We start from the raw sequence: 18,444 nt of genomic DNA on the forward strand, positions 1-18,444 counted from the left end.
TTCCAAGCCGCAGTTCCACTCTACTTCTTTCTTTCCCGGCTCCGAGACCTACCGCGGGTCACTTCCTTTGTCTTTCTGTGGCTCGTTCTGTGTGACTGTCCCCGCAGAGAGGGCGAGCCCCTCTTGCTTGCCTGCCACTGCTGCTGCTGAGGCCCCGCGGGAAGGGCTCTGCTTGCGCCTCGGGGCTCCGGGGCTCCCTGGGAGTCAGTGCACTGCATCTCCACCCACTTCATGTGGGCTGCTCGGACACTCGGAGGTCGGGACCCTCCGGTGCTCCTCCTTGTTCCTCTCTGGCTCCCGGTTTCCCGTTCCTGGCTCTGCACCCAGACGCGGAACCCTTGACGCATGTAGAGTTTCTTCTCCACGATCGTGCCAATGAGAGACAGTTTCCGATGCACGTCTTTGGCAGAGACACCTCGTACGAACTGAGGATGCTGGCCTTCCACCAGGATGCCCTTGCTGATTTCTTGGGCCATCTTGAGTGCTTCTCGTTCAAGGTGCCCGCTGCCTCTGGGCATCCTGGTCGGGCGGCGGCTGCTGTGCCTCACCAAAGCCTCCTTGCCAGGAGGAAGCCCTTTTGGGGACGGCCCCTTCCTCCAGTGCATCACCCCTTCTTCCTGTTCCCTAGGACCTCGGGGACCCACGACCTTGACAGTCCGCATTCTGACCACCATACTTCTTCCGTCCCTATCAGGACCGAAGACCCTGGTCTTCTCCGTCTTCAGCAAAGCAGGCTTTTCCTCATGGCGGACGAGACTCTTAGGAGAAGCTGGGGACGGTGGGGGTGCTCGGGAACCCGCACGCTTCAGACTCCCTTGGGCCTTCAGACTGGCCTCCTTCCTGGGCAGCTCTCGTGTGCTTCTGGTGCTGCCCGCCTCCTCCTTTCTGGGGCCCTTTCCCCACCTAGCCTCCTTTCCCCCCGTGCCCCAGTCGCCCACTCTCTCCGGTTCACGTTCCGGCCTGAATTGGGAGACCACCCCTGTGGACAAAGGACGGGGCTCCTTGGAGGGGGAGACGGCGCTCCCCCCTGCCTTTCGGTCTGTCCCGCCGCCATCTGTCGGGGTCTGTAAACTGTGTTCCGGGCGGCCTTGAAACCCACCCTTCCTTTCCACGGAGCCCTGGTTTTGTGGCACAGAAGAGGGGTGCTGTTTGAACCCCTCGGAGTCTTGGGAGCCTGATGCTGCCTCAGAGGTGGGGTACTTACTTTGCGGGGGGAACAGAAGAGGTTTCTGGCCCTGGCAGGCCTCGTGTAGGTCACTGGAAAACTGTCTTCTGAGTTCCCTGATGTCTGCCTGGTGCCTTGGGCGTTGGGCCTGTGTCTTCTTCTTGTCCCAATACTCACCTAGCTTGCTCGCTGTCCGTGGCAAGCGGCTGCTTATTGGTTCCTGGCACACTGAGCCTGCCTCTCTCGGAGGCCTGGCCGAAGTATCCTTCCCGAGGGCATGGGGCGGAACGAAGGCAGGTGGCTGCCCAAGGGAGGACTCGCTCTCCGTAGAGGTGGGGGGACTGAACTGTGGGGCAGCATCTGTGTTTTCAGGCATGGTACGGTCAGAGGGGGTCTCCTGCTCCTCGCGGGCCCCAGCTGCGGGGCTCTCCTCTGAGGACAAGCCGGTGTCCTGGAGGTCAGGGTACCCCAACGCCTCTGGTTCTGTCCCTTTGGCCTCCCCCCATCTCTGCTCCACATCTGACGGCAGTGAAGACCCCGAGTCGTCCCTGTGAGCTCTCAAATAACACGTGCAAGGATACTCCTGTCCCTCCTGAGAACGTCTTGTCTCCCAGCCAGGATACGGGACATGGGATGTCTGCGGTTTCTTCAGGCCCTCTCGAGGATAGCTGCCCACTGCCGGTCTCTGGAAGTCACGCTCCATTTCCTGGAGCATCCCCTTCCTATTCCGAAGTGAAGTCCTTGAAGAGCGGGCGATGGGAGCTCTTCCACTGGGGAGTCTTCCACTTGAGTATCTTGCCCTGGGCAGGTTTGTTGACCAAGATCTTGCATTGGATCTGTATTTCTTGGGCCCAGGGCTAGAGAAAGAGAGGGGAGAGATCCTAGGGTCCTGTCCTGGGTCAAAAGCCATTGACTTCTGCCTTTGCATGGCCTTTGTCAGAGGAGGTCTTTTCTGCCATGTGCTACTTTGGGGAGATTCTCTCCAAGGCTTCCAGCTGCCATCTTCCCCCGGTATTGCCACGCCATGCTCTGGTTTTGAGCCAGGATAGAAGAGGGGCTCTTCGCTATCCAGGCAGGAATCTGTCCCTCCTCCTTCCTCCGTTTCATGCGGGGAGTAGTAAGCATGCTGGTCCTTCGCCGCTTCAGTAGAAAACGGTGCCTCGCGCACCGCAAAGGTCTTATCATAAGAATACGCTGAAGGGCTTTCCTCATCCTCCGTATCTCTGAGGTCGAGATGAGACGGGAGGGGAATAAATGCCCTCATCGACTTGTGAACCAATTTGGGAAGACCCCATTTGTGCTCGATGGTCAGATTTCTTAGGTGGGCTTCTAGATTTTCCTTTGCGTCTGGATCCAAGAAATGCAGGCTTGGCACCGCGATATTCACTGTCCCAGCGATCCATGGTTTCTTGGCCCCAGTGTCCAGCCTCCCCGCAGCAACCTTTGCTCTTCCTACAGCCGTGCTCCCTCCTCCTGGAGTGGGTGCACCTTCGTGAAGCTCTGGGGGGACGGGAGCAAATGCATGCACAGATTTCTGCACCGTGAGTGGTAGCCCCCATTCATGCTGTATCTTCTTGCGCTGGATGTGGAATTCGAGAGCATCCTGGTTGCCATTGGGGAGAAAAGTCAGTTTTGCCATGGGAGACAAAGCCAGAGGCGCTTCAGGGGCCGAAGCTAACAGTTTCTCCTTCTCTGGCTTCTTGGATGTCTCTCTTCTGCTGGGCAGTTTCCGCACGGATCTTTCTGTCCCCCCTTGGGGCTGGATCATCGGCCCTTGGGGAGATTCCAAACGTCGGTGCAGCAGGGGCTGCCTGATTGTTTCTCCAGGGTGTGAAATGGATGGAGGCAGAAGAGCTCTCAGAGACTCTTGAACAAGTTTCGGAAGGCCCCATCTGTGTTCCGCAGTCCGACTCCTCACGTGGGCTTCCAGGCGCTCTCTGGCATCTGCATTCAGAAATACGAGGCTCTGCGGGGGGATCCGCACTTCGGTATCCCATGGACGTCCCTTAGTTGTGGCCACTGCAGCATCTGGGGCATGCTTCGCTGGCTCATGGGGAAATGGCGCAAAGGTGCGCAGGGACCTCAGCACAGTTGACGGCAGACCCCACAAATGCTGGACTTTCTTCCGCTGCATGTGAAACTCCAGAAGTTCCTGAGCTTCTCTGGTGAGGAATGGCAGCTTCCCTGCAGGAGAGGAGAAAGCCGTTGCTTGTTTCTTCTGATGGCTGCTCTCTCGACTCCCTGTTCTCCTCCTTCTGGGTGTGACCTCCCGCCTGGAGTCATCAAGCAGGCCTCCACCAGCTGCAGCCCCCCTGAAGGATATGTGGGGCTGAGTTGCCAGAGGCTGTGCTTGAGCCCCCTTAGATGGCGAAGAAGGTGCAGGAGGCAGGAAAGCCTTCAGAGATTGCTGAACCAGTGCGGGGAGACCCCATCGGTGCTTTGTGATCATGTTGCTCAGGTGGTTCTCTAGGTGCAGCTTTGTGTCCGGACTCAGGAACAAGAGACTCGGGATAATGGCTCGTACTTCTCCTCTTGACCATGGGCGCATCTCTCTTGCGCCCTTTCCCGTGTGCCGAGTGTCCTTCTCTTTCTCAAAGGGGGCAAAGACATGCAAAGACTTCAGTACAATCATTGGTAGGCCCCACAAATGCTGGACTTTCTTACGCTGCATGTGAAACTCCAGAAATTCCTGAGCCTCCCTGGTGAGGAATGGCAGCTTCTGTGCAGGAGAGGAGAAAGCCGTTGCTTGTTTCTTCTGATGGCTACTCTCACGGTTTCTGGTTCTCCTCCTTCCAGGCATGGCCTCATGCTTGGCGTCATCAAGCTGGCCTCCACCAGATGCAGCCCCCCTGAAGGATATGTGGGGCTGAGTCGTCAGAGGCTGTGGTTGTGCCCCCTTCGATGGGGAAGAAGGTGCAGGAGGCAGGAAAGCCTTCAGAGATTGCTGAACCATTGCGGGGAGACCCCATCGGTGCTTTGTGATCATGTTGCTCAGGTGGTTCTCCAGGTGCAGCTTTGTGTCCGGACTCAGGAACAAGAGACTCGGGATAATGGCTCGTACTTCTCCTCTTGACCACGGGCGCATCTCTCTTGCGCCCTTTCCCGTGTGCCAAGTGTCCTTCTCTTTCTCAAAGGGGGCAAAGACATGCAAGGACTTCAGTACAATCATTGGTAGGCCCCACAAATGCTGGACTTTCTTCCGCTGCATGTGAAACTCCAGAAGTTCCTGAGCCTCCCTGGTGAGGAATGGCAGCTTCCCTGCAGGAGAGGAGAAAGCCGTTGCTTGTTTCTTTTGATGGCTGCTCTCTCGGTTTCTGGTTCTCCTCCTTCTAGGTGTGACCTCCCGCTTGGAGTCATCAAGCTGGCCTCCACCAGATGCAGCCCCCCTGAAGGATATGTGGGGCTGAGTCGTCAGAGGCTGCCCTTGAGCCCCCTTAGATGGGGAAGAAGGTGCAGGAGGCAGGAAAGCCTTCAGAGATTGCTGAACCAGTGCGGGGAGACCCCATCGGTGCTTTGTGATCATGTTGCTCAGGTGGTTCTCCAGGTGCAGCTTTGTGTCCGGACTCAGGAACAAGAGACTCGGTGTAATGGCTCGTACTTCTCCTCTTGACCACGGGCGCATCTCTCTTGCGCCCTTTCCCGTGTGCCAAGTGTCCTTCTCTTTCTCAAAGGGGGCAAAGACATGCAAGGACTTCAGTACAATCATTGGTAGGCCCCACAAATGCTGGACTTTCTTACGCTGCATGTGAAACTCCAGAAGTTCCTGAGCCTCCCTGGTGAGGAATGGCAGCTTCTGTGCAGGAGAGGAGAAAGCCGTTGCTTGTTTCTTCTGATGGCTACTCTCACGGTTTCTGGTTCTCCTCCTTCCAGGCATGGCCTCATGCTTGGCGTCATCAAGCTGGCCTCCACCAGCTGCAGCCCCCCTGAAGGATATGTGGGGCTGAGTCGTCAGAGGCTGCCCTTGAGCCCCCTTAGATGGGGAAGAAGGTGCAGGAGGCAGGAAAGCCTTCAGAGATTGCTGTACCAGTGCGGGGAGACCCCATCGGTGCTTTGCGATCATGTTGCTCAGGTGGTTCTCCAGGTGCAGCTTTGTGTCCGGACTCAGGAACAAGAGACTCGGTGTAATGGCTCGTACTTCTCCTCTTGACCACGGGCGCATCTCTCTTGCGCTCTTCCCTGTGCGCCGCATGTCCTTCTCTTTCTCAAAGGGAAACGGGGCAAAGGTGTGTAGGGACCGCAGTGCAATGATTGGCATGCCCCAAAAATGCTGGACCTTCTTGTGCTGGATATGAAACGCGAGGAGACCCAGGAGCTCATCTGGGAGGAAGGAGGGTTTCAGCTCAGGAGAAATAACAGCCGCTTTCTTGCCCGGTCTCGTGGTGGCCACGGGCCTCCCCTGCCATGCGCTCGCCCGCTTTTCAGGCCGTCTGTGTTCAACCCTGAGTAACTCTGGCGACTTCTTTCCCTCCGAGTCAGACTGGGCTTCATGCTGCTGGTATGAGTGAGGATGACGGGTTTGGGAAGGAGGTTCAGGAGGTAGAAATGCCCCCAGAGAGTCCTGGACAAGCTTGGGAAGGCCCCACCTGTGCGACACAGTCCGACTCCTCACGTGGGCCTCGAGGTGTCTCCTGACATCTGGATCCAAGAACATCGTGGCCTGGAAAGGCACACTGACTTGAGCAGCAGACGGCCGTGTAGGGTCAGCGGCTGTTCTTTGCGCCCTCAGGCCCTTGGCCGCCAAGTATGCTCCTGCTCTGGGCTTCATAACCGCCCGCTTGTCAGGGGGAAGCGGGGCAAAGGCCTGCAGGGATTTCTGCACCATGGAGGGCAATCCCCATTCGTGCTGAATCCTTCTGCGCCGGATGTGGAATTCCAGGAGATCCCAGGCCTGACTTGGGAGGGACTGCGCTGTGTGGAGAGGTTTCCTCTCTAGGTTCTGTCTCCTGTGCCTGGTTGTTTTATCTCGGTGCGTTTCCTTTGGAGATAACACTGCAGGTTGTTCTACTGCCCTCCAGTACGGCTGTTGAGCCTGGCCCTTCTGCGACAGACCTCTCCTGGGTGAAACGTCTCTGCTTGTGACCCTGCCCCATAAGCCTCCCGCCTCGCTCAGGGGGTGTCTGGCAGCTGCCGGAGGGATTTGATCACATTGGCAAAGCAAAGTTTGTGCTCGGTCCTTGCTTCTTTGGGAAAGGGTCGCCGGCGGAAGAAGCAACTTCAGGGACTGCTGAACCCTCTTGGGGATTCCCCATCGGTGGGCCACAATCCGGCTCCTCAGATGTTCCTCCAAGTGCCTCGTTTTGGCAGGATCCAAGAACAGCAGGGTCTGGGGGCTGACGTTGACTTTGAGGCCGCATGGCCTCCTGGCTGCTTGCTCCAAAGAGGGTGTTCTCCTTCGCGTTTCGGATGGGAATGGCGCAAACGCACGAAGAGACTTTTGGATCGTGGAAGGTAAGCCCCATTCGTGTTGCAGCTTCTTGTGCCGGACGTGCCTTTCCAGAAGATCGGAGGCCTTCTCACCCAGAAAAGTCAGCTTGACTGTAGGCGAGAGGAAGGGTCTTGATCCAAAGCCCGCAGAACTTCCTGTCCCCTTTCCGGTGTGGGCAGCCCCGCGTCCCTTCCACCTTGCCTCTTTTCCGAGAAGACCCTTCTGTGGCCATTCTGGAACGGTTCCAAACATCTTCTTCAGGGATTCCATGTGCAGACTGGGGAGACCCCAAAGATACGTTAGGTATTTGTGCTTGATGTTCTGTTTTATCTTCAGCAGAGCTTCCGGCTCCACAAAAAGCACAGCCCCTCTGGGTTTCACTACGGGGGAAAGGGGGGCACATTTTGGGAGGGGGGCGCGTGTGACGGTGCCAACACCTACCGCTGGCAACTGGAATTTAATCTCCAAGGACTTTTTCTGGAGGTGATTTTCCAGAGCCCTTATCTTCGAACTTCTGAAAAGCCCTAAGATTGGCGATCCCCATGCCTGTGACGGGGCCTGTCGGGACACGAGGCCTACAGCTGTCGCTTGCCTTGGTCTAGGGCTCAGCTGGGCTTGTTTCATGCCAGGCATAGAGGCCATGATGCCCCCATCGGCTGCCCTGTCCTTTTGCGGTTGTCTCTCCGCAAGAGGGGTGGGGGCAAAAGCCCGTAAGTAGCCCTGTAATCTCTTAGGGAGACCCCACCGTCCGTGGATGATCATCTTCTTCAGGCTGATTTCCAGCTTCTTCTGGGCCAGAGCAGAAACGAACAGGATGTCTGCCACCAGAACGTTTACATCCTTGTATGTTTTCCCCCGTGGGCGAGTGTACGTGGACGGTGTGGGGGCCCAGGCGTGAAGCGACCGCTGGATGGTGGCGGGCAAGCCCCAATGATGGTGCAGTCGCTTCCTCTGGATGTGATGTTCGAGCCTCTCTCTGGCCTCTTTCGGGCAGAAGGGTGTCTTTGCTTCCTGAAACCTGACTTTTTTGCCGCTGAGTCGAACCGGGGGATGTCCTCTCGTGGCGAACATAGACAGGGGTTCCATGTATTGGCCTGGCAGGCCCCAGAGGAAGGCCAGATGTTTGTGCTTCACATTGACTTCTAATAGATCCACAGTTGCTGGCTGAAGGAAGGACAAGGAGACAGCTCTGCTCGTGGGGTGTTTCTGGCCAGCTCGGACCAGTTTGGGAAGGGGCGTCTTTTTCCAGCTGCGGGCTGCTGCCTGAGACCGTCTCACCAAGGGAGGGAAGGCCTCCAGGTGTGTTTCCAGGTACTTTCTTCTGAGGTGAGCATCCAGGCCCTTCTGCTTCAAGCAGAGGGATGGGGTCCTCTTACCCTCCCACAAGGGTCGCCGCGTTTCTCCTGGCCTGGATCGCGCCAGCTCAGATCTCTCTTCCTTGTAATGCAGAGTGAATGAAGAGTTTCCGAAGGAAGCAGAGGGGATGAACGCCCTCAAGGAGGCCAGTATCCTGCCGGGCAAGCCCCACGCCCTCTGCAGCTTCATCCTCTGGATGTGGAAGTCCAGGAGCCTGTGGGCAGGCTGAGGAAGGAAAGGTAACACCTGAGGCAGCACGTAGGTGTCAATCACAGTCTTCGAAAGGTGAGGCATTGCAGGCGCGCCTTGCATGAAGCCCTTGAGGGACCTCAGGGCGAGGGCAGGAAGCCCCCATTCGTGCTGAAGCCTCTTCCTCTGGATGTGCATTTCTAAGGCCGCAGGGTCCAGCCCCGGGAACGATGGCAGCTTTCCCGCTGGAAGCCCAAAGGCAGCCCTTCGGCTCTTGCCAGGACCGGAAGGCATCCGGGGCACCATGGCTACCACGGCCTCCACGTAGCGCGTCTCCAGCCCCCACAGGGATGCCAGGCGGCTGCACCGCAAGGCCACCTCCACCCGATCGAGCTCCTCCGCCCTGAGGAAGGGGAAGGAGGAGCGCCGGGGCTCCAAGACCCTGTGGCCGGGGGGGATCACCTTGGGGAGAGGCTGCTTCAAGGACAGCCAGGAACGCCTCCAGGAAAGTCTCGGGACAGTGGGGAAAGCCTCCAGATGTATTTCCATGAATTTTTTAGCCAGGTGCTGCTGCAGCTTCTTCACGTCCCTTCCCTGCAGCGCGGAGCCCCGACACGTCAGGCAGAGGCCTGGTCCCGCTGTGCCCGGAGCTCCCCTATTGCGTGGCTCATGCTCCGCGGCGCCCCTCGGCCCTCGTCTTCCCCGAAGCCTGCTGCTGGGCTTGGTAGAAAAGGGGACCCTTGACAGCTGCATCGAGTGGGGAGGTTCTGCCCCCGGCACCAGGGAGTACAGGGATTTCAGGACCCTGAGGGGCAGCCCCCACTGCCGCTGAAGCTTCAGCCGCTGCAGGTGGTGTTCCAGGCGGCCGCAGGCACCACGAGGGAGAAAGGCCAAGTCCTGCTGCAGGGTTTCGATGTGCGTCGTAGTCTTGCGGGCGGCTGGGGCCTGGGGGGACCCTTGCACGAAGGCCTGGACGGAACGACGGACGAGAACCGGCAAGCCCCACTCGTGTTGCAGCCGCTTCCTCCGGACATGGAACTCCAAGGCTTCTAGGGCTTGGCCAGCAAGAAACAAGACCTTCCCTGCGGAGAACTCGAGGCCGGGCCTCCTGGGCCTCCTGGGGGATCGGGCGGGAGTGCCGGGAATCATTGCACGGAGTCCTTCCACGTACCGCGTGCCCAGACCCCAGAGGGACATCAGGTGGCAGGTCTGTACGGCCACCTCCATCCGGCCGGCATCCTCCTGGGACACGAGGGACAGGGAGCCTTTCCGGGGTTGCCGTGGCCTTCGCCCAGCGGGGATCAGCTTAGGGAGCCGTTGCTGGGATGTCAACGAGGAGCGTTTCCAGGACCGCTTGAGAACCATTGGGAAGACTCCCAGTTGGACCTCCATGCATTTCTTGGTCCAGTGGAGCTCCATCTTTCCCATGCGTTTGGGCCTTAACATGGGGAAGCCCTGGGATCTCTGTGGGGCAGCCCCCCACAGTTCCTTCATGTAGCATGCGTTGCACAAGGCACTCGTCACGGGGGGTGCCGAACGGTTCGGGCGCCCAGCTTTCCGGAGGCAGCTTCCCTTGCTCTGTGCGAACGGAAGACCCGGTGGGTTTTGACGGAGGGCATCAGCCGCCCAGGTGGGCTGCAGGAGCCTCAGAGAGTCAAGAACCCTCCTGGGCAGGTGCCATCGCTGGTTGAAAATCCTCTTTTGCACGTTTCTCTCCAGCTCTCGTCGGGCGGCATTGCTTAGGAAGCTGGGCTCCGTCAGCGAAACAGCCACCGCTGCACGCCTTCCTTTCCGGGGGTAAAAGGAAGGGACGGCAGGTAGAAGGTAGCGGAGGGACCTCTGAATGAGGACTGGGATCCCCCAGGTGTGCTGCAGGCTCTTCCTCCTCACGTGCCACTCCAGCACCTCTCGGGTTGGCCGGCTGACAAACGGCGTCGGCATCGCCGTGAACTTTGGCTCGGTGGGCTTGGGCAAGGCCTGGGCAAGGACCGCTGGAGGGCCTGTGTCCTTGAACAGCCGGGCAAGGGACTTCTTGTAGGCCGTAATCAACCCCCACCTGTACATCAGGCCTTTGTGGACGAGGTTGAGTTGGAGATGCCCCAGCACAGGGGGATCCACGAAAAGGAGCTCTTGGGGCCGTGGCACCAGTGGTTTTAACCCCGGGGGAATGGGTTTGGGGAGCTTATGCGTCTTCTGCGCCCGGCGGGCAGCAGCCTGAGACCGTTGGGCCCTGGGAGCAATTGCCCCCAACCGGACCTCCAGGGCTTTCTTGGCCAGGTGCCTCTCCAAGGCCTTCCCGGCAGAATCCATCAGCTTCTTCAGGTCTCCGGGTCTCCTGGCTGGTGGCTTTCTCTTTGCCACTTTCTGTCCCTTCGGCTGGGCCAAGGTCTTCTTGGGCTGTTTGGGCCGCTGGACCGGCGGGGGAGTGACCGGGATGAACACCCGCAGAGAGTCCAGGGCCCTCCTGGGGAGGCCCCACCGCCTCTCTATGATCTTGGTCTTCACGTGAGTCTCCAGCTTTTCCTTCATCTCCAGGTGGCTGAGAAGGAACAGAGTGTCCCCGATCAAGACCTTCACTTTGAGCCGGCTGCAGCAGCGCACAGAAGCGTCCCGGGCGGGCAAAGGAGGCAGGGGCACGAGGAACTGCTTGACGGACCGGAGGACCAGGCTGGGCAGACCCCACTGATGCTGCAGCCGCTTCCGGAGGACATGATACTCCAGGCTCCAGACCCCTACAAAGGGGGGCTCCATGCTGACAAACTCAATGGAGGCGTGCAGCCAGGCAGGGGCCGTCGACAACGCAGGGGCGCGGGGAGCCAACTTGCTCAGGGACTGCATGTGCAGGGTGGGCAGCCCCCAGAGGAAGTGGAGGTACTTGCACTTGATGTTCATATCCACGGTGTCCGCCTTGTTCCGGAGGACGAGGCACAGCCTGTTCCGCAACTGAGGGCAGCTTTGGCCCAGAAGAATCGACTTGGGCAGCCGCGGAACCCTTGCCCTCCAAGTCATCTTCTGCGAATGGCCCACGATGGTGGGGAAGGTCTCCAGCCTAATCTCCAAGGATTTTTTCACAAGGTGGGACTGCAGCTCTGCTTGGGAGGCCGGGGTGGTCTTGGAGTCCAGGACTCCCGCTGCGGGGGGAAGCCGGGCGGGGATCCTCTGTGCTCTCCTTGTGCCTTTCCCCTGACCTGTGACCCCGGGGGGCCCCTGTTTCCTGACTGCCGAGGGGGGCTTCCTTTGACCGCGGGGGGCCTCATTGGACCAGAGCGGTGACCTCATTTGCCCGAGGGCCCCGTGGATCCTCCGGGGAAGATCCCAGCGCTTAAGGCGGACCATTCTGCTCAGGTGCAGTTCCAGCTTCTTCCGGGTGCCCGAACTCACAAAGGGGAGGGCTTGAGGCCTCGTCACCACCCCAAATTCCCGCCGGCGCCTCCGGAAAGTCAGAGGTGGAGCGGGAAGCATGAAACTCCTGAGGGACCTGAGGAGGGCCACAGGCAATCCCAGGTAGTGCTGGACTCTCTTCACCAACACGTGAGACTCCAAGGTTGCAACCACGGCGTCCGGGAGAAAGGGGACATCCGCTGTTGTCGGTTTAGCCTCCCGCTCCTCGACGGCTCCGGTGGGTGATTGTGCTTCGGACCTTGGCAATGAAGTCTGGGAGCAGGGCCGCTTCTGAGGGAGAGGGCTCCTCCGCTGCCCCGCCGTGTGCTCGGAAGAGGCCTCCCCTTCGGTCTGCAAGGACACCTGGAAGTCTGCCTGTTGTGTAAGAGTTATCTGAAGTTGACTGACCGATCTTCCCAGGGCCAGTTGACTGGCAGATCTGTCGAGGGCCAGTTGACTGGTGGATCGGCTTAGTGTCAGGCTGCCGACAGAGAGCTCCGACAAGTCGGAAGAGGATTTTGTCTGGGTAAAGCGAGAAGCTACGTAGGTGCTCGATGACGAAGCGAGTACTTCCATTCCACTGTGGTGCGAGGAAGGGTGACTGCGTTCCTCCCAGTCAGGGGCAGCAGGCTCTTCAAAAGAGGGGCTTTGGACTTCTTTGGCCCCCGGGGGCCCGAGAGAAGAGGCTGGTCTCACTGGGCTGAAGTCCATGGGGAGAGAGGTGGGAGCAGGTTCACTGGCACTCCGGGTGAATCTTTGCGGGCCCTTCCTTCTGGACTTCGGGTCTCCTGGTCCGTGGCTGCTTGGCCTTGCGGTGGCGTCTGCGTACGGACCGGTCTCACGAGCTGCGCGCTCACATACGGTGCACGCGGGGTCATCGCAGAGCAGTTGACGGATGGAGGCCCAGTGGACACGGGAGACGGTCTCTTCTTCGGTCGAGGGTAGCAGTCGCATCAAGATTCCTGCAAGGGATGGGAGACAGTTAAGGGGGCTTCCGCCCCAGCTGGGCCATTAACAAGACCAGCAAGGGGATTCATTCGCTGGTTTGGTTTGCCCACCCATCAGCTGCAGGCCAGAATGCTCTCTTGGGAGCAGCTGCCAGCAGTTCCAGGACATGCAACACACAATGCGGGTTGAAACGGGGGGAAAACCTGAAATAACTGGAAGATCAATTTCGTATCCTGCCCTGAGCAGGAGGTGGGACTAGATGGCCTGTATGGCCCCTTCCCACTCTAGGATTCTAGGAGTCTAGTTCAGCCGTGGAATGGGCTGCCTAAGGAGGTGGGGAGCTCCCCCTCACTGGCCGTCTTCAAGCAGCGGCTGGACAGATCCTTCTCCTGGATGCTTGAGGCTGATCCTGCACTGAGCAGGGGGTGGGACTAGATGGCCTGCATGGCCCCTTCCCACTCTGGGATTCTAGGAGTCTAGTTCAGCAGTGGAAGGGGCTGCCTAAGGAGGTGGGGAGCTCCCCCTCACTGGCCGTCTTCAAGCAGCGGCTGGATAGATCCTTCTCCTGGATGCTGGAGGCTGATCCTGCACTGAGCAGGGGGTTGGACTAGATGGCCTGTATGGCCCCTTCTAACTCTAGGATTCTAGGAGTCCCGTTCAGCAGTGGAATGGGCTGCCTAAGGAGGTGGGGAGCTCCCCCTCACTGGCCGTCTTCAAGCAGCGGCTGGACAGATCCTTCTCCTGGATGCCTGAGGCTGATCCTGCACTGAGCAGGGGGTTGGACTAGATGGCCTGCAGGGACCCTTCCCACTCTAGGATTCTAGGAGTCCCGTTCAGCAGTGGAATGGGCTGCCTAAGGAGGTGGGGAGCTCCCCCTCACTGGCCGTCTTCAAGCAGCGGCTGGACAGATCCTTCTCCTGGATGCTGGAGGCTGATCCTGCACTGAGCAAGGGGTGGGACTAAATGGCCTCCATGGCCCCTTCCCACTCTAGGATTCTAGGAGTCTAGTTCAGCAGTGGAATGGGCTGCCTAAGGAGGTGGGGAGCTCCCCCCACTGGCCGTCTTCAAGCAGCGGCTGGATAGATCCTTCTCCTGGATGCTTGAGGCTGATCCTGCACTGAGCAGGGGGTGGGACTAGATGGCCTGTATGGCCCCTTCTAACTCTAGGATTCTAGGAGTCCCGTTCAGCAGTGGAATGGGCAGCCTAAGGAGGTGGGGAGCTCCCCCACACTGGCCGTCTTCAAGCAGCGGCTGGACAGATCCTTCTCCTGGATGCTTGAGGCTGATCCTGCACTGAGCAGGGGGTGGGACTGGATGGCCTGCATGGCCCCTTCCCACTCTAGGATTCTAGGAGTCTAGTTCAGCAGTGGAATGGGCTGCCTAAGGAGGTGGGGAGCTCCCCCTCACTGGCCGTCTTCAAGCAGCGGCTGGACAAATCTTTCTCCTGGATGCTTGAGGCTGATCCTGCACTGAGCAGGGGGTGGGACTGGATGGCCTGCATGGCCCCTTCCCACTCTAGGATTCTAGGAGTCTAGTTCAGCAGTGGAATGGGCTGCCTAAGGAGGTGGGGAGCTCCCCCTCACTGGCCGTCTTCAAGCAGCGGCTGGACAAATCTTTCTCCTGGATGCTTGAGGCTGATCCTGCACTGAGCAGGGGGTAGACTAGATGGCCTGAATGGCCCCTTCCCACTCTAGGATTCTATGATTTTCCCTGCAGAGTAATGCACTTCTAGTGCATTTTGCAACTGGATTTTGCCACACACATTGTGGATAATGCACTTTCAGTGCATTTTAGAAATAAATTTTCCTGTTTCTCACAGGATGATCCATCTGAAAAAGCACATTGGAAGTGCATTATCCAATGTGTACATGGCCAAATTCACTTGCAAACAGCCACCAGAGTGGATTTAAAGTGCATTAGTTAGCATGTTTGAAAGCCCCCTATGGCATCGTGCCCAACGGAAGTCCTTGTCCTGCTGAGGCTCCATCCCAAAATCTCCAGAACTTTCTCAGCCTGGAAGTCTTACCCCACCCTCCCTGACAGGGCACACCTGGGAGGGAGGGAAAGGGCAAGATTTTTTCAGGCTGCCCTCTGGGGAGGGGGCACTTGCTGGGGGAGACCCCATTGCCATGGGTAGGTGGACAGGGCAGCTATGGGGCTGGATGAGGCCCCTCCCTCTCTGGTGCCCCCAGCAATCCCCTAAGCAGAGCAGGAAGGGCTGAGCTGGAGCTTGGTTCTTGTGGCCTTTCCTTATATGCCCAGGGTTACACCAATCACCATTTTGGGCTCAGGAAGGAATTTTCCTCCAGGCAAGATTGGCTCAGGGATCCTGGTTTGGGAACTTTTTTTGCCTTCCTCTGGGCATGGTGCAGGGGTCCCCAGGGGAGTGGGAGGGGAGAGGTTGGACCAAATGACCCTTGGGTCCTCCCAGCTCTAAGTTTCTGTGTTCCTACTGAACTGACAGGCCAAGTCTTGGAGAAATGTCTCCCTCCGTTTTAGTTGTTAAGACGCTTTTACCTAACTTTTCTTCCTGGTTCAAGGTGGCCTACAATAATAGTTTTACAACTGTCTCGGTTAAAACCACATTAAAATCACAGATCCCAAATCCTCACTCCCCCCCCCCGCCCCTCGTTCACTTTGTTACAGGAATCAGAGCTCCAAAGGGTCAGAAAGAGATGAGTACCTCGCGTGTTCTGGGCAGCCTCCAGGTCTCTGGCTCTTGAACGCACCTGCCAGGAAGAAAGGGAGATCTCTGAGGATCCAGCAGAGCAAGGGAATCTCTCCCACGAGCATCCAGCAAAATGACCTCATGGCACCTGTCAATCTTAGAATGGGCTTTAACTATTGGATCTGTGCAGTAATGTATGATTAACACTGATGTTTTTAAAATCTGAAATGCGCACATAAGTGGCAATGAATACTTGTCATTTAACATTTAGCATGTTCTGCTGCTCAGCCCTTAAGCCTTTAGCTACAAAGTACTGTCCGTTTTCAACCCACGGGATTTTCAAGGCGAGGGATGGTTGGAGGTGGATTTCCATCGCCTGCCTCTGCGTGGCAACCCTCCGGGGACAAGACTAGACACCCCCAAAGACTAACCAGGGCTGACCCTGCTTCGCTTCCAAGGTCTGAGAAGATCAGGCCATCTAGCTCAGGATCCAAAGATTGTGTGCCGTCATGTCACAGTTGATTTATGGCGACCAAGCTGGGTTTCCAAGCCAAGAAACAGGCGCAGGTTGTTGGCCACTGCATAGTTACCCGGGATTTCTTGGTGGTCTCCCCTCCCAGGGCTAACCAGGGCCCACCTTGCTCAGCTGTTGAGATCTGATGAGATTGGTCTAGCACAGGGGTAGTCAAACTGCGGCCCTCCAGATGTCCATGGACTACAATTCCCATGAGCCCCTGCCAGCGAATGCTGGCAGGGGCTCATGGGAATTGTAGTCCATGGACATCTGGAGGGCTGCAGTTTGACTACCCCTGGTCTAGCAAGTACCATCCAGGTCAGGGCAGATGAGCCGAGGTAGTTTTCTATCACCCGCCTAAGAGCGTAGCAAACTTCCCCTTCCTTGACGACCCCCCATCCAAATATTAAGCAGGGCTGACTCTGCTTAGCTTCCGAAATCAGATGAGCCTGGGCCAGCCTGGCCCGTCCAGGATAGGACAGAAGCAGTAAGCAAGCCCCGCCAGGTTCTGGAGAGAAAATGGATTTGCCTCGGCGTTTGGAATTCGAGACATCCCAAATGCCGCAGCAAGAAACGAGTCTCGATAAGATCTGAGGCTCAAACGAATTGATCTTGGCACTCAAAACCAGAGAAATGGCACTTCATACGACACCGTTGCATAGCCTTTGTGGACCGGCCCTGCGGAATTACAGCATATTTACCCATTCGATGACAGGCCTTAGCTTGGCTAAGATTTTAGGGAGGATGGGGGGCTGCAGGTGGCGCCCCCAGGGCGAGTGAGAGATCCTCTCCCCCAGCGGGTGGCTGTGCAGAAGCTCCCACAGGAGGTAATTGAGCAGGAGCAAGAAGAAGGCGCTGCCCAGGAGGAGCCGAGGGTCCCCGAGGAGGGAGAGGAAATCCGGGATGGGTGCCGCCATGCTTGTGCAGATGTCCGTGTGCACTCCGCCACCAAGGTGTTTGCGCTCCCGGCTCCGGCAAGATTTCAAATGCAAGCAGGATTCCACGGACGTTCCAGGCCACATCACAAAGGGACGGAATCAGGTTTCTATAGAGCTTCTGTGCTCTCAGCCGGAGACCTCGCACAGCCCGGCTTTCTGTGGTCACTGTTCTATCAAGCAGCCCCGAAGCTTCCTTCTTTGGGCTCATTCAGGCGTTTGGGGCGAGCGCACCAACCTGCAGGACGCAAGGCCAATCAGGAAAAGTTCGGGATTCCCAGGGGCCACTCATGGGCAGGATCCATGGAGATTTATGAATTCATCTCTGTAGATGTTTTCACTTCTATGGGGAGAAGAAGAAGAGATGTATTTTTGTATACTCTTTTTTTCTGAAGGAGTCTCAAAGCGGCTTACAAGTGCCCACTCTTCCTTTCCCCACAACGGAAACCCTGTGAGCTAGGTGGGGCTGAGAGAGCTCTGAGAGAACTGTGACTGGCCCAAGGTCACCCCAGCTGGCTGCTTGTGGTGGAGGAGTGGAGAATCGAACCTGGTGCTCCAGATTAGAGGCTGCCGCTCTTGACTATAACATCACTGGCAGTCTTCAAGCAAAGGTTGGATGCACACTTTTCTTGGATGCTTTAGGATGCTTTGGGCTGATCCTGCGTTGAGCAGGGGGTTGGACTAGATGGCCTGTATGGCCCCTTCCAACTCTTTGATTCTATGATCAGGCTGGATCTCAGTGGCATTGCGTGGGATCAGGGCTATATACCTGGGAGGGAAAAGGTGAACATTTTTCCTCTGGCCTCAATCAATTGCCTAAAGTTGCTGCTTGTAGGATCTTTCATAGGTAAATGGCAGCTCCGGGGACTGCCGAGAAAAATTATCTCCCCTTCTACACTCAACCAATAGTGATCCATGTTTCTATGGCCTTCTGTATCCTCAAGGCTAGACTACTGCATCACACTCTGCATAGGGCAGCCTTTGAAGAGAACCTGGAAACTTCAGAAGGTACAATTTTTGAAAATTACTCCTCTTGTCCCTTGTTTTTGAGCTTCCTTTGCATGTTGCCTCCGTAATCAAAAATAGACTTTCTCCTGCATATTGGATAATACGATAATAGGAGGGATCTCTACCTATTTGGGGAGATCATCCCTGTCAGAAACTTAGGCAGAGGCCAAAATTGAAATAAAATGTTAATAAATAAAAGTAATGTTAAAATTGTAATTATTGTTTTAATGGACTTTTAATGGGGTTTTAAGATGTTGTAACCCGCCACGAGCCGCAAGGGAGTGGCGGGGAATAAATCTAATAATAATAATAATAGTAATAATAATAATAATAATAATAATAATAATAATAATAAAACAAGTATGATTTTTATTGGAAAACAAAAACAAATACTCTTTCACATGATTTAAACTAACACAAGAAAAAAGAAAAGAGTTGAGATGGTGCAATAGTTTGGGTCAAAGTTTGGGTCAAAGACAAATCAATAGCTATCTATTGTGATGTGAAGAAGTCCAGAAAGAGACAGACAGCAAGACCTGTGTGCAGCTCGGTGTGTGGTTTGGATCCAGGAATGACACATCCATGGCTATGGCCAAATGTCTCTGTTTAAATACCCAATTTCATAACTGGAGGCTAAGGCCAGGCAGCTAGCCCCTAAGACAATGTGTTTACCAGGGTGAGGCCAAGTTAATGTGTTTACCAGGGTGAGTCCAGGGAATGGCTCTGTTGTCATTGACTGAGTTACTGTTTGTGTGGATGATTGCTTCCAGAGGGACTCAATGGGTTTCCCCAGTGAAGACAAAAGAGGGACTAGTAAGGATGTCATAGAGTCATAGAGTTGGAAGGGGCCATAGA

General features: G+C 56.7%; 1 protein-coding gene across 1 annotated transcript; it reads right to left on the reverse strand.

Moving 5' to 3' along the window:
- Nucleotides 1–1,887: 1,887 nt before the first annotated feature.
- Nucleotides 1,888–16,620, reverse strand: LOC143841702 (uncharacterized). Its single transcript, XM_077346381.1, has 4 exons — nt 16,348–16,620; nt 15,148–15,193; nt 2,184–12,478; nt 1,888–2,022 (listed from the first exon to the last, which is right to left on the reverse strand). Exons 1-4 carry the CDS (start codon nt 16,561–16,563, stop codon nt 1,888–1,890), a joined length of 10,692 nt encoding a protein of 3,563 aa, XP_077202496.1. The 5' UTR covers nt 16,564–16,620.
- Between the last annotated feature and the right edge of the window lie 1,824 nt (nt 16,621–18,444).

Source organism: Paroedura picta, chromosome 7 (genome assembly GCF_049243985.1).
Source record: "Paroedura picta isolate Pp20150507F chromosome 7, Ppicta_v3.0, whole genome shotgun sequence".
Lineage (NCBI taxonomy): Eukaryota > Metazoa > Chordata > Lepidosauria > Squamata > Gekkonidae > Paroedura > Paroedura picta.

What these genes read in the sequence shown, in the direction of transcription:
- LOC143841702 (XM_077346381.1), bottom strand. Translation starts at nt 16,563, where the DNA reads ATGGCGGCACCCATCCCGGATTTCCTCTCCCTCCTCGGGGACCCTCGG. An exon ending in TAAGGCCTGTCATCGAATGG is followed by an intron (nt 15,194 to 16,347) that starts GTAAATATGCTG and finishes TCTTCCTGGCAG; the next exon opens with GTGCGTTCAAGAGCCAGAGA. An exon ending in CAAAACCAGAGCATGGCGTG is followed by an intron (nt 2,023 to 2,183) that starts GCAATACCGGGG and finishes CTCTTTCTCTAG; the next exon opens with CCCTGGGCCCAAGAAATACA.